General features: G+C 33.3%; 1 protein-coding gene across 1 annotated transcript; it reads left to right on the top strand.

Annotated features, from left to right (window-relative positions):
* Nucleotides 1–1,740: 1,740 nt before the first annotated feature.
* Nucleotides 1,741–13,677, top strand: LOC130893612 (molybdopterin synthase catalytic subunit). Its single transcript, XM_057799845.1, has 5 exons — nt 1,741–2,323; nt 2,382–2,557; nt 6,673–6,927; nt 7,017–7,237; nt 11,081–13,677. Exons 1-5 carry the CDS (start codon nt 2,079–2,081, stop codon nt 11,195–11,197), a joined length of 1,014 nt encoding a protein of 337 aa, XP_057655828.1. The 5' UTR covers nt 1,741–2,078; the 3' UTR covers nt 11,198–13,677.
* The last annotated feature ends 777 nt before the right edge of the window (nt 13,678–14,454 follow it).

The raw sequence follows: 14,454 nt of genomic DNA, 5'->3' as shown, positions 1-14,454 counted from the left end.
AAACAAAACTGTGGAACCTGTTGCAGCTTGGCGGGTGAAACTCGCGATTGGTGCGTTGCAAGAAGAAAAGAGGGCTGAGTAAAAATATTCCAATTTTAAAAATTTATATTAGCGCTGTTATGAGTGCTAGAGACGTCCGGTAAATTGCAAAATTTATGTTCCGACGTGCCCAATAATTAAAAAATATAAACATGACATCGTTTTCAGACATATTGTAATCACTTTTGCAGTTTTGCTATAAATAATAAAAATTTGTTTGCATAAAACAGGATTTTTATATTTTGATTTAGCAGGCGCTAAAAATATACTGAAGATTGAATAAGAAATAACGGAATGCAAAAAGGATTGAACTCTTTTTCTTTAACGAACCAGAGTCCACTTATAAAAATCAAAAATAGCTAACTTTTTGAAACATAATATTCTCATATAATTTTTGAAAAAAATGCAAATTTTGCCGCATTTTCAATATTGCCTTTAAAATAAATGATCAAAATTAGTAATTTTGTGGGGCCCCTGCAGCCCTCCTTAAATCCGATGCTGTTTCTAGGGATGCAAATAAAAATTTTCAGGTGGTACAAATTAAAATAAATATTTTTTTTCTTACGGATCATGTGTAATTTTTTCTAGAAACCGGATTTTCTACCGTACATGCGCAGAAGGTACGATCATTGGGACAGTTTATTTAGCCTTTTAAAAATCATTTTTCCCTCGTTTTTAGAGTGGGGAAAATAGAAAATTCTACATATTTAGATAGTGCAAGTTAAAATATTTTCTCCTTGATTTAATCAAAGCTTCCATTTTTCTGCCAGAAGTATACGTTTTTTTTGGGGTGTTGTAAATTATTTAATAATATTTTTCTGGTAGTACAAATAAAAATGAAGTTAACTATGTGTTATTTTTCTAATGAATCAATCTATTCTGCCGGAATCTTTCCGATCTCTCAGGTATTAATTCCCGGATATGGTTATTTTTTATTAAATCTTATGAGCAGTCAACGGCGATATTTGTATCTTTTTGGCCTTTTGACATAAGAATAGTTAATTAGTAAAGGAGTATGTTGGAAAATACATGTGTGTTGGTAAATCGCTGATAATTGCTCAATAATAATGATTAAAACACCTAAAATCTATTACACTTTTGAATTAAGATCCATGAACACAAAAGAAATGAACAGTTATGAATTAACGCACGAAACTAGAGTAATAAAAATAAAGACTCTCGTTAGTTGAGTTTTAAATATGAAATACCCACCAAAACCGAAACGCGACGTTTGTTAACTAAAAATCCCGTTCTGTGTTATGATCTAAAAACCACCAATATAGGAGATTTGTGTTAATATCCACAATCAGCTGATTGGTGATCTAACAGATCCCGGTTTATAGTTTCCGAAAACCCCTATTGTAAAATGAAAAACCAGGATATAATAATCAATAAAGACGTTTAAAAATGCACTTTCGGATGTAAACAACAGAAAAAAGACTTAAAAGTTTCTTCAAATACTAAAAAATAGAGTAAGGAGAACAGGAAAACTCACTGTTATTAAAAAGAATAATTTAAATAAACAAAACAATTTTGATATTATTTTATAATTCACGAAAAGCCTATAATGAACAAAAATAAAACATAACCAATCTTAAAGATGGTTATTAGCATTACTGAAATATTTATTACACGATTATTGGTCTAAGCTACAGAATGTACGTTCTGTGGTGTAAGTTAACTGTTAGATGTCCCCCACTACAAAGATAACCTTTATTACCAGTTACAAAAATATGTTTTGGTTAATTATAGTTTAGTAGCCAAGCTGTTATGTGCATCGAAAATATTAAAATTGTTGTATTATTTTTTGCGAAAGCTAGAGAAATTATTGGAAAACCATCCGACACATTAACAGTTAGTTCTCCGATTTCTCAAAAATCTTTGTTAAAAAGTATTATAGTTGCTTATGAATTGCAAGATTTAGAAAGCCAGATAGTTTTAGCAGTTAATGAACGTTTCTTGCAATCTGATGAAATTATCTCCTTAAAAGCAGGTGACGAGGTTGCTGTTATACCACCTCTTAGTGGAGGATAAAGAAGATGAATTATTTAAAAATTACTTCCGAAAAATTAAATTCAGATTTAATAACTAATCTTGTAAGTTCAAATTCGTGCGGGGCTATTTCACTATTTATAGGAACAACAAGAGATAATTTTGAGGGAAGACCAGTAGAAAAATTGGAATATGAAGCTTATGAATCTATGTGTTTAAAAAATATGGAAAATATATGTAAGAATATTCGGAACCAATGGCCATCAATTGAAAATATTGCTATTTATCACAGGTAAGTTGTAAGTAATTTAAATTTAGAAGATATATTGAATGTTTGTCTTATATTTAAGGTTGGGATTGGTTCCTATAAAAGAAGCTAGTATAATAATTGGAACATCATCACCTCATAGAATTGATGCAATCAAAGCTACCGAATTTTGTATTAATAGTGTAAAAGAGAGTGTTCCAATTTGGAAAAAAGAATATTATAAAGATGATGTACCTCAATGGAAAGAAAATAAAGAATGTGCGTGGGCTTCTATTAATAAGAATTGATAGCTATTTTAAAATGTGGTTAGTTACGTATAATTACAGATAAATGGATTATTTCAAGGGTTTATTAAAAACCTCTTAATTATATTTTAAGCTTTTCTCTTTCCAGATTACCTAACAATCTTTGATAATGTTCACATGAAATTTGTGGGTTAACAGGTTATCATTTGTAGATATTAAAAAAAATGTATCAATAGAAAATACATTGGAGTCAATTATTTTTTTATAATAAAATACACTGTCGAGCATAAAATTAGGGTCGCCCTACAATTTGAAGTTATTCAAGGAATTTTTGTTTCTCAGTCTTTTTCTACTGTAGCATAGTTTACTGACTATTTGCTTGAATAAAAGAAAAGTTGCTGTTGTTGAAAGTTTATTGAAAGCAATGAAAATGAAAACTTTTACTTTGCTATAATTTTCGTTGAAACAAAAGTGCAATTTTAATGTCTTCAGTAGCAATTATTTATTCTTCTGGCAGTGATAACAGCTTGCAAAGGACGTGGTATGCTTTGAATTAGAATTTGGACAATATTCTGCAAACCACTGTCCCATTCATGCACCAGTATGTAGTGAACTCTGTAGAATTTTTGGGGACCAGGACATGTCATCGTAAACGTCTCCCCATCTCAACCCAAATGTGTTAAATGGGATTTAAGTTTGGACTGCTAGCAGTATGAATGGTAAAACATGGTCTTCTAGAACCTCTGTCAGGTACCTGAGTGCAGTCAATGTCCCGTTCTTGATAAAGACTAACTCCAGATGAGCATCAAAAGATATACCTCCCTTACCATAACTGATCCTTTACCAATTCGAGAAGATAATAAGCAGTATGAAGTCACCTCCTAACTTCTCGCAGATGATGTTGAAGGAAAACTGTTTGGTTCCTCAAAGCACTTAAAACAAGAAAGTGGTCATTTCTAGTTGTACTAATCCTGCCTCATCCTGAACTATGTCTTCGTGTGAGCAAACCAGTCTCTTCATACTGCTGCCATGTATCTATGTATGTAGATATTGGAGTATTATAAATACTGCGACCCAAAAGATCTATTGTGTCCCCCTTTCTGTGATCCCACTCCTTTTAGAAAGTCCAGAATGTGGTATGGCTGTAGCTGCCAGAGATCATTGTATTCTATGTCATATGCTCTCAGCTGTGCTCTGGAGTTCTGTAGCGTTTCACACTTCAAGATAATGTAGATAGAGGTTGTTTTCCCCTTGGTGTTCTTCCACGTCAGTCTCGTTCCTTGTGCATTCTATTTCCATTGGGAAGTTCAGAGGTCAATTCTCTTTGGCTCAGACTTTCGATGTGAAGGTGATCTGTGCCCTCCACATTTTCCTTAGTGGGATGAGAGTGATTTTTTTCCTCCTTTTTCTTTAGGCTATGAACTGATATTTTCCCAAACCTATAATAGATGATGTAACCATTAGCCTTGATGGTCAGGTAGAATTGTTCGTCTATACATACCCTTAAGGGCTGACTATTACTTTAGTCTTTCCAATCTAAGACTTTCCATTGTGAAATGTGAAGTCCCTCATTCTGCGCTTCTATTAGCTGTAGAAGCCGTTTTTTTGGGATATCTTATCCCATATACGTCGTTAATTCAGCTTGCGAGTTGTGTAACCTTCAGCCGAGTGTGGTGTTTCACAGTCGATCAGAATTAGTCCCAGCCACAAAGTGGATGCCCCTGATTCGGATCTTTTGCTACCATCCAGAGAACATCTCATCCTCTAGTGCTTCTTCCAATTAAGTTTGTTCTTCCACACTTAGGACAGTCTCAGGGAACGCCTTCGGCAGAATAGCCACTCTCTCGAGCTTGGCAGCAGTCGCGTCCCGATTTTGGGTTGGAGTAGTCTTAACTCTCTTTCTCTTTGAAGCTGAAGGTAGTATTTTTGTTTGACTACCCATGGATTATGCTCCAATGCTTTGGTTCTTGCTTCCTCTGGTGCAAGCCATTTGCTGAGGTATCCTGCTCTACTGAGTTCATGCCTCAGTGGGTCATCTCTACCTCCTAGCTTTCCCCGTTCTGGCATGTTTTTTCCTTTTTTATAGAAGAGGGAGAACCCCTCTTCTCCCTGTTTTCCTGTCTTGTTAGGTATTCTCACTTGAGAGGTGTATGGTTTTTCAGTTTTAGCGGTTTGTGCCCGCTGTTTTTTTCCCGCATGCTGAAGTATCGTCTGAATACAGTGAGTTGCGACCCGGTGCCCCAGGGGAATGCTTTGCGACATCAATTACTCTGCTCTGCTACCATTCATCCATCGCCACGATGTCCTCCAACTTTGATTCGGGGGATGTTTATGGACCTCCTGGTCTAAATCAGCTATATTCAGTTTCAACAGGGTCACCACGAGGATGCAATCGAAATCACATACCCCCCAATTGCGAGTATCTAGTTGTCTTAGTGGTCAGTTTATGGAGTTACAAAGTCCTACTGCTGTTATAATCATTGCAACTCGATAGACTTACACCAACGTTTCGCTCTGACAGTTGCTATCTTCTAAAGCCGCCACGATTCGTGCCGCAAAAACAGAATTTATGCTCATTGCAATACATCGACAGTGATACTATTCAAACAATTTGAAATATACCGATAAAACGACAGAAACAAAAGATATGCTGATAAGGGTTTTTGGAAACTTAGGTGAGAGGGCCTTTTCTGTCAAACGTTTATTGATTAACAAAAAATTTTTGTTTATTCAAGCACGATGTAACTGCTCTAAAACAAAGGTTGCTTCATTTTATTATTACATGTATATTTTATTATTTTCAATATCAGTGATCAAGAACTACACCTCAAATTTGTGAAGAAGTGGAAAAACAGCTTTTTAACGACATTTGATAAAAATCTATAAACGTTCTATCTGTCTGAGACAGTTTTTGTGCAGCTATGAACAGTCTAGAGTTCACATATTGACTAAGGTATGAATGGATCGAATATTCTCTATGTACCCTGCGTTGTCTGCGGTATTGATAATAATCAATGACGCCTTGAAAAACTACATTTCACTGCTGCACCATCTGACTGTTGCAAGAATAACTGATTTGCAACCTTTGTTTCAAAACAGTTGCGTCGTGAGCGGTCGGCCTTAGGAAACTATGGTACATACAACATAAACCCAAATAAATTTCTAAAATTACTAGGTGACTCTAATTTTATGCTCCGCAGTGTATTTGGATTGTACAATTGCATTAGACTCTAAACTCAACTGGAGGGAACATCTAGTCAAGAAACAAAAGCAAATCAACCTAAAGTTCCTAGAACCATATTGGCTACTCGGATGGTGGCCTACAAAATAAAATCTTATTATATAAGGCAGTCATCTTACCCATCTGGCCCTACGGAATATAATTAGGGGGATGTGCCAGCAAATCTAGTGTTGCTCTCATACAACGAGGACAATCTAAAATTCTTCGATCACTAGTCGATGCACCATGGTACGTCACAAAAAAATTGATCCGTACTCCAACAATACAAGAGACAGTACAAGAAAGAAGCAGTAACCACTACCTAAAGCTGAACAGCCATCCTAATCTACTACTACAGTCAGAAACCCAAGAACCAAACAACAGAAGACTGAAACGAAGCTGGCCAATTGATCTCAAAAAAAAGTGCAAGAGACCTTCTCACTGGAGAAGTCTCATCAGGACATTCCCAGGACCATCCTAGGCCAATAGCCAACAGATAGCTCATAGAAAATGTATTTCTGATTGCCTTCCTTATTTCTAGATACATACTAAAAATTATGATTAGAAGAACGACTTGTTAATAACCATTTATCTAAAAAATGAGGTCGGTAAATATAATTTTATATCATATCACTAATTTTGAAGTACAAGAAAGAAGAAAAAAGGAAATTAAATCAGGTTTTCGAAATATATCTCTTGAAGACATTGTACCTATTTCAATTGAATAATGATGTTATGCGAAGCAAGGTAATTTTGGAGAGGATTTGAAGGAAAAGTAGATTTAATAGGAATTAAGGAAACAATGAGAAAACATTTATAATAAATATATCCGTAATTGAATCTTGTAAATACAATCTAACATTATTTTTCACCTCTTGTATTACTACTTTATTTTAATTTTTTTTTAGATAATAACGATGCTATTAGAAGAATAGAAATTCGACAGAATGTTGAAGCTCCCGCGGTTCCACATTTAAGACAAGTGAAGGCAACAAAACTTGAAGTAAGAAATAGAATAAACAAATTTATTGAAAGAAAAAGAAGTGATATTAATATTAACAATGTTCGTGAATTTTGTCAAAATAATCAAAATTTGGAATTTACTTGTGCCAGGATAGATGCAACAGTTCACAAAAGGAAGGATTCATCAAGTCACTTACAAGGTAAATGTAATATATTAAGATGAATGTCTTATAATTCCATAAAAAATAAAACAATTATCACTTTATTTTATACAATTTTATTATTTTAGTCAATAGAGTCATAAATTCATATGCATGGAGGGATCAAACTGATTCCTCTTATTTAACCAAACATATTCCTTCAAATGGAATTGAAGAAAGATTGGTTAATGTTGAGAAACAACTGAGTTTGACCACACCAGTCCCAAAAAATATTTACGATCGCCTTAAAAATATAGAAAATAGGTTGTTGCAGATGGAATCTGTGTCTCCAGAATATATACAATTTTGGGTAAGTTGGATAAATATATATTTTTCTTTTATACAGTTTTTCGGAAAATTTCATGTCATATATGTGCGCGTAGAGTTGTCGATTAATTAAAATGAATTGTATTGTAAAGCATTTGATTAGAATGATTTTATAAATTTCTGTGAAGTTTCAGTTTTATCATATATCATATACACTGTTCACATCACTACACCAACACTCACAATTACACTATCTGACGCACGTTTCGATAACCAAGTTATCGTCTTCATAGACTGAAGGTGAACTAAAATTTAATGACCTAACTTATCTGTTTTATACTAAATTTTCCAATAAACCTTCTCCCGCGAAAATTAATTCCAGCAGGAAAACCTCTTGGCGAGAATCTTCACACTTATTCCTTCACTACTAAACTATATAGTAGGCTGTAAGGAATTGAGCCCTTTGTCCCTATCTAAGCTACTCTTAAATTTAGCAATTTGAATGCTTTCATATGCATCCAACAATTTATTATTGGATACATTTTTTAACAATTTTACATTATTAATATTTATGTCATGATTATGACTGGCTGCATGATCGGTAAAACCTGATTTTCCGGTCCGTCCATATTTTAAATGAGCTATGTGCTCTTTAAACCGGACAATACCTGAATTTCTGGTCCGTCCATATTTTAAATAAGCTATGTGCTCTTTTAATCAGATAATAACGGATCTCTTAGTTTGCCCAATATACTTTCCGTCACAATCACCACAGCTAATTTCATATATACCACTCTTTTCCAAATTTGGTATTTTATAATTAGGATTGCTCAACAATTGTTTTAATGGATTGTTGGATTTATAAACCTATTTAATAACCACTCTTCTAAATAATCCTTCCACTTCTACACTTTGTTGATAAACTCTAACGGATTCTTCACTGAAAAACTCTCAGGTTTGAGAGTTAACCTTTGTTAACGACCTGGAAATATTACAACTAGGTGTTCAAATTGTTGAAACAACAGGTGTCATAGTCATAACTTGGTTATCGAAACGCGCGTCAGACAGTGTAATCGTGAGTGTTGGTGTAGTGCTGGTTTAAACAGTGTATTCAATATGGATATCCACAAATATCATGCTGAGTGTTGCTTTTCCGCCACGCTTTCCAGTACTATGTGGTGATTTGAATCACTTCTAGTGCATACTGAACACACTGTTTATACCACCACTACATTGTCTGACGCGCGTTTCGATAATAAAATTATCTTCTAACTGAAGTTTATCTCCAGTTTCTGAAGTAGTGGTGTAAAAACAGTGTGTTCAGTATGAATATCACCAACGACTCCAGCAATTCCAACTTACTCATAGTGCAGCTGTTGGGCATGATTTCATAGCCCCGGTTGCGCATTTGCAAGTTATTCTTTGTACTTTCGAGATGTTCTTCCTAGTGGTAGTCAGACCAGTACCCCAAATCACCGATGATTGGTCTTACAATTGTCGTGTACATCCACAGTAGGATCTTTAAGTTACAGCTGTACGTGATACTGACCCATAATTGTGAAAAAATCATAATAATTAATTCGGTGTATATTGATATTATTTTTTGGATGCCGTTTTAATTATGTTATTAAAATCATCGATTAACTTGAATAATTTGTGACAATTGATTATCATTTGACTTGAAAATGTAACAAAATATTCAAGGTTGTATCTGGGACTCAAATTGCAAACAGAGATAACTGAATAATAATACAATTATGTATATATTTATTGTTAGATTATATTTCCGACAAGGTCGATGCACAAAGGCTGTTTTAATCTTCTGTTGTTTGTTTCGTGGAGAATTGAAACTATTAGTTTATAAGCGTTGTTTTGCTTGTATCATGGTGTAATATTTTCTTTATAATAACTGGAAGTAGAGAATTTTCAACTGAGCTCTTTGAATTACTGTGGTATTGGATTTTTTTCCAATCCCTACTATTTTGTATTGTATATCTATATGTAGTTGATTACAAAAAAAATCCGGATAAAATTTTTTCAAATAAAACAGCGGGAGAAATAATAAATGCAGATAAGTTTACGAGGCAGTAGCACAACTCATAGTGGAGTGCTCCATCCAATCTTTGTTACCAAAAACACGACTTTATCTGCCTTATTGAATAACATGAAACGTTCTTAGTTGAAGTGAACTTATGTTTTAATCTTGTTCTGATATACTAGTGAGTAGAAGTACTTAATTTATCCCCAATTCTTCGAAAATAAGAAAAATAAACTCAAAAGCGGAATGTAAGCAAAAATTTCGCCCTTTTGCTTTGAAATCTCATAAAATGAAATATCAATAGGCAGGACGGGACAACTAAAATGTTATGGAGCTCTCAGTGCATAACTTCTATATCACCTCGCCCTTATAGTGGATGATTATATTTTGAGTACAACTTTCAGTATAACATTTATAAATGTGTTTTCACAATATCACTCAATTTTCTTAAATGTTTATTTTCTTAATTGCATTTGTCCCAGACTTTTGTTGAATAGAGTACTTGCATGGTTTGAGAAAAAAATAGTTTTGGATAATTTATATACAACTTTTATTATACTTTTTTAAATTATTGGATAAATATTTATAGAGAAAAAAATTTTTGAAGATTCAAACATTTTGTGGGTAGTTTAAACATTTTAGAAAGTCCGTCATATTGAGTGACGTCATAAGTATAAAATAAACATAATATATTCTCTCGGTTATTCTAAAATAAGTGCTATTATTAAACTTTGATTGATAGGAATATTGGTATATGAATCGTGTTTTGTGAAAATACCTCGACTAAAATACCTGATAATTTAAGTAAGATTTAAATTTAACTTATTTTAATATTTTATAGTAATTAAGTTTATTATTCTTCTAATTTTTAACGTGATTATGTAATAATACAAGAACTCAACCTATAAAAGGTGTATTCACTTTATTCTTATATATAGAAAAATTCTTTATTTATACGTAGCTAATAAATAAAAACTGTGTTATAATAGCACGCGCTACGTTGCCGGCAACGATAACCGCGCGATCATCAATCAGACAATTGCTCAATGTTTTTATCAAACCTATGACATCACAACTGGAAACCAATGAGAATCGTTTTCTTAAGTAGTTAATTTGAAAATTTGCGATTTTTGATCAAATATTTAGATACCGTTTTTTCACTTTTAATTAAATATTTCACTTTCTAACATTATTTAATATCAAGAACTTATGAAATAAACAAAAAAATTACAATTTATTATAGACGTGCTATTATTGACGAATGATCTGAGGATTAATCATATTGGGGTGTAATTATCTATTACGTTTAGTTTTTAGTCAAAATAAAGTCTAAAAGATAATTTAGTTTGCTGGAATTACTCGACTTATATGTAGCAGTGTCACTAGAGATAAATGTGATTTTTTTCATTTATGAGATCAGCTAACCGTTTTTCTTAGCTGTGATTCTACACCACTTCCACCGCAAGTAATTCCGGTCCAAAGTCTTGTTTTTTAGTCTACAATACACCAACGAAATTATTATTTAGTAAAGACGATTGTGTGTGTCAAGCAGAGGATTTTTTGCATAGTAGGAGAGAAAGGAGCGCGAGAACGTGAGAATGGGCGATAAGGTTTATTGACTTCACACTCGCATGTTTCTCAGTAACGAGCGAGTCGCCGATTTGAATGAATATACGCATAATTATAATATGCAAATGCGCATAACAGTAGTCACATCAGCGTCCATCGTTATCGAACGGAGAACTGAAGTGAGAACTTTGTGAGAGTGTGTACCCAAAAGAAGTTCTCACAACGTTCTCGCTGAGAATCTCGTGGAGAACCAAAAGTTCATTTTTAATTTTTTTTCAGGATAAAGGAATATTGCAGAATGGAAATCCGACAAAGAAGAAAATATTTACTATAGAAGAAATAGACAATTTGATAATGGAAACTGAAAGGGAGATTAATGTTAAAATGAATTACTGATGTATTTTATAATGAAACCAAGAGCAAATATAGAACCATCAGTTGTATGGTATTAGCTTATTGTCCTTTAAACCTCTGTCTGCAACATGCTGTAGAAGTCAAATAATTATTGTCAGTTGTTATTTTTTTTGCGGTAACAAGTCCGTTATACATCTTTTATTAAACCTCGCTAAGTTTTTGATACATTTTATTATACTTTTGTGGCACAAAATAACCATGTAATTATACATACCATAGAACGGCATTATATTTGATAATGGGCATGCATAAAACAAAATAATATTTTTCAGTTGAAAAACTTCTAGAAGGATTAATTTAATGTACAAACTAATCAGAAAATATGTTTTATTCATATAAGTACATTTAGACTATCATTCTTAACTGGAACTACTCATCGGTATCTTCCCCTGTATAACAGTCATGACAAATTCCATTGAGGGGTGTTCTAGCCAAGAACCGGCTACATTTTAGGCATTTGTACTTGGTTTTTCTATTTTTCTTGGACTAACATAGAAGACATCGGCCATAAATTTGATTTTGGTTTGCAGGAACATTTTCAGCTTCTTTTCCACATATTTCCTGAAGGTGCAATCGAATTGTACGTGGAAGTCTATTATTTGTAGATCTTCTTGAAATATGATCCCGAATAAGCTCATATCCTAACAGCTCTAGAAATTTTCGGCGTCGAATTGATGTTTGGTTGTTGCTCTTGATAAAACATAAAAAACAATTGCGTTCAATTTCGTTGGGTGCGAACAAATTGTACGACGCCGCAGTATCGTGAGTGGCTCGCTTTAATCTGCTTATGAAATTCAAGCATTAGGTCGTTGAAGTATTAAATGTCGTAATGTATTGTGAATTTCATGCAACAATAATTAGTATGATACACAACAAATTTTAAATAAGGTTAATTTTTCGCAAATTTCTCATTACAATGTATTTATTAGCCTCAGTTTATCCTTGTGTAAACTTTCTCATTATAAATTTTCACTTATCAAAATTACACAGAATCTAGGCATATATTTCTCATTTTATAATTCCGAAATCTATAAAACGTCATAAAAAACAACCGAAACCGTTATTCGCTTTAAGAGTGATATGAGTATTGTAAGTTTCTCTGTAATCTCATGCTGTTGTATTTTATATGGGGAAATATTATGTTGTTTTGTATACAGATAATATTGTAAATAATGCCGATTTGTTGTCCCTTCTCACTGTTAATATACTCGGTATTATAGCCGATGCAATCAGTAACAATCCTTTGATCGTCTAGTTAAGGCTTGTACACATTAGTAGACGTGTCTAAGGTTGTCTACTACAACGCTAGACATTTTGACAGTGTGGACGTCAATCGGAGTCTAGAGACGAGACGTCCCAGTCTGACTTCAGCTACCGAGCGGCGTGGTTCGATTGTTTTTGTGTTCGGCTCTTGGTGTGATTAGTTATTTTTCGTTTAAACAGTGCTTTGTAAAGATGTGGTCGAACGAGGAGGTTTTAAAACTTCCAAGCATCTCATCATTGTTTGTGGGATGTTACAAGTCCCGACTACAAAAACCGGATAAAAAGGAAATTGGCCCTAGAATCTTTAGCTGCAAAGCACATTGTGATAATGGCGGAAGTTGAAAAGAAAATTCATAATTTAAGGAAATCGTTAAACAGTGAGCGGAAAAAAAATACTCCGACAAGGGAGAGTCTAAATCTCCATATTGTTGTGATCTGTATATGGTATCTCTATACTGTCTATAGAAAAATCACGTAACATGTCTACTAGTGAGTACAACTTTAGCATCAATCAACGTTATTTAATATTTAATAAAAAACGAAGTTTCATATAAGTCATATTTTATTTGGAAACAAATAACAATAGTCAACGAAGTGCAAGAAAAGAAAAAATCCCAGCTAAATACACCCAGCTAGCACGCTAATGGCTGAAAGATGTCACATTTGAAGTTACTTTTTTGACATTTTGACGTACGAATGAAGTTCTTTCAACTTTATATTGTTAGGTTAAATGAAGTCAGTTTTAAACGTTTAATGGATCTTAGAATGCCCTTTTGTAGTCTCATCTATAAATTGAATAAATGATTACCAAAATAAGATATTCTGGCACATATTTGCTTACTAAACAAAATTGCTCCGTACTTAGGTTTAAAAGAATTTATACAACACAATTGAAGGCCCTTATGAAGAGAATTATAACTATTAATAGCTAAATACGTGGAACTTCTTTGAAAAGCGCATAATTATGTTGAGGCAAAAAATATCATTATTCTCTTGAATTGTGCTGTTGAAAGTACTATATTTAAATTTCTGCGCATGTGTATCGTTATGCGGAGAGCGCATGATCTCTTGTATGTGTAGAAGAGCTCATGCGCACGACGTGTGTCTTGACAGTTCCCTGTTCTATGTAAGTTATGTTATTTTGTAGATGTTTCTTTTATTGTTCTTATCAACAGGCAATAAATTCTTTTTTACTTCGAGTGATTGTTTGATTAACCACGTACCTTAACTTGGTAGCAGAATAACGTGATTTAAGCAATGTATCGTTCAATTAAAATTATTAGACTTTGTCCAGTCTACGAAGGAAAGCACGTGTGATACAAAATGGCGAAAACTGATAACATAGCTATACCAGTGTTTGATCGAGAAGACTATGACATGTAGAAAAAGCGTCTTATTATGTTATTTTTGAAATTATAGGAATGCGATGCGAGCGAAAATGGTAAATGATGAAGAAATTTCGGATGAAAATAATTTAAAAGCTATGAACTATATATATAGTGCTATTTCGAATGAACAATTTAAATTTGTTTGTGAAGAAACACCTGCATATGATATAATTAAAAAATTTGATAATATATATTTGAAAGAATCATGGACATTGCAAATTATTTGTCGAAATAAATTAGAAAGAATACGATCGAAAAACTTTAGTGACTCCGCGACATTTTTTCATGACTATGAAAAATGTGTAAACGACTTAAAAAGCGCAGGTGCGAAAGTGTCGGAAAATGGAAACTTAATTATATGTTGAACAATCTGCCCGATTCATTTAGTTATATCGGTAATCTAATTAAACGTTTAATGAAGATCAAACCCCCCGATTATGTTAAAATGACAGAGTTCAAAAATAAAAAAAGACGAAAATCGGCAGTTAGCGCGTGGGAAGAGCGCATTGTGTCGACCAAAAACGAGGACAGAAACAGTGCATGGGTTAAACGATTGCGCACCATGAGGCTCACAATATTGAATTAAAT

Source organism: Diorhabda carinulata, chromosome 5, assembly GCF_026250575.1.
Source record: "Diorhabda carinulata isolate Delta chromosome 5, icDioCari1.1, whole genome shotgun sequence".
Classification (NCBI taxonomy): domain Eukaryota; kingdom Metazoa; phylum Arthropoda; class Insecta; order Coleoptera; family Chrysomelidae; genus Diorhabda; species Diorhabda carinulata.
The sequence above is the reverse complement of the archived record's forward strand: the minus strand, read 5'-3'. Positions and strand labels throughout refer to the sequence as shown.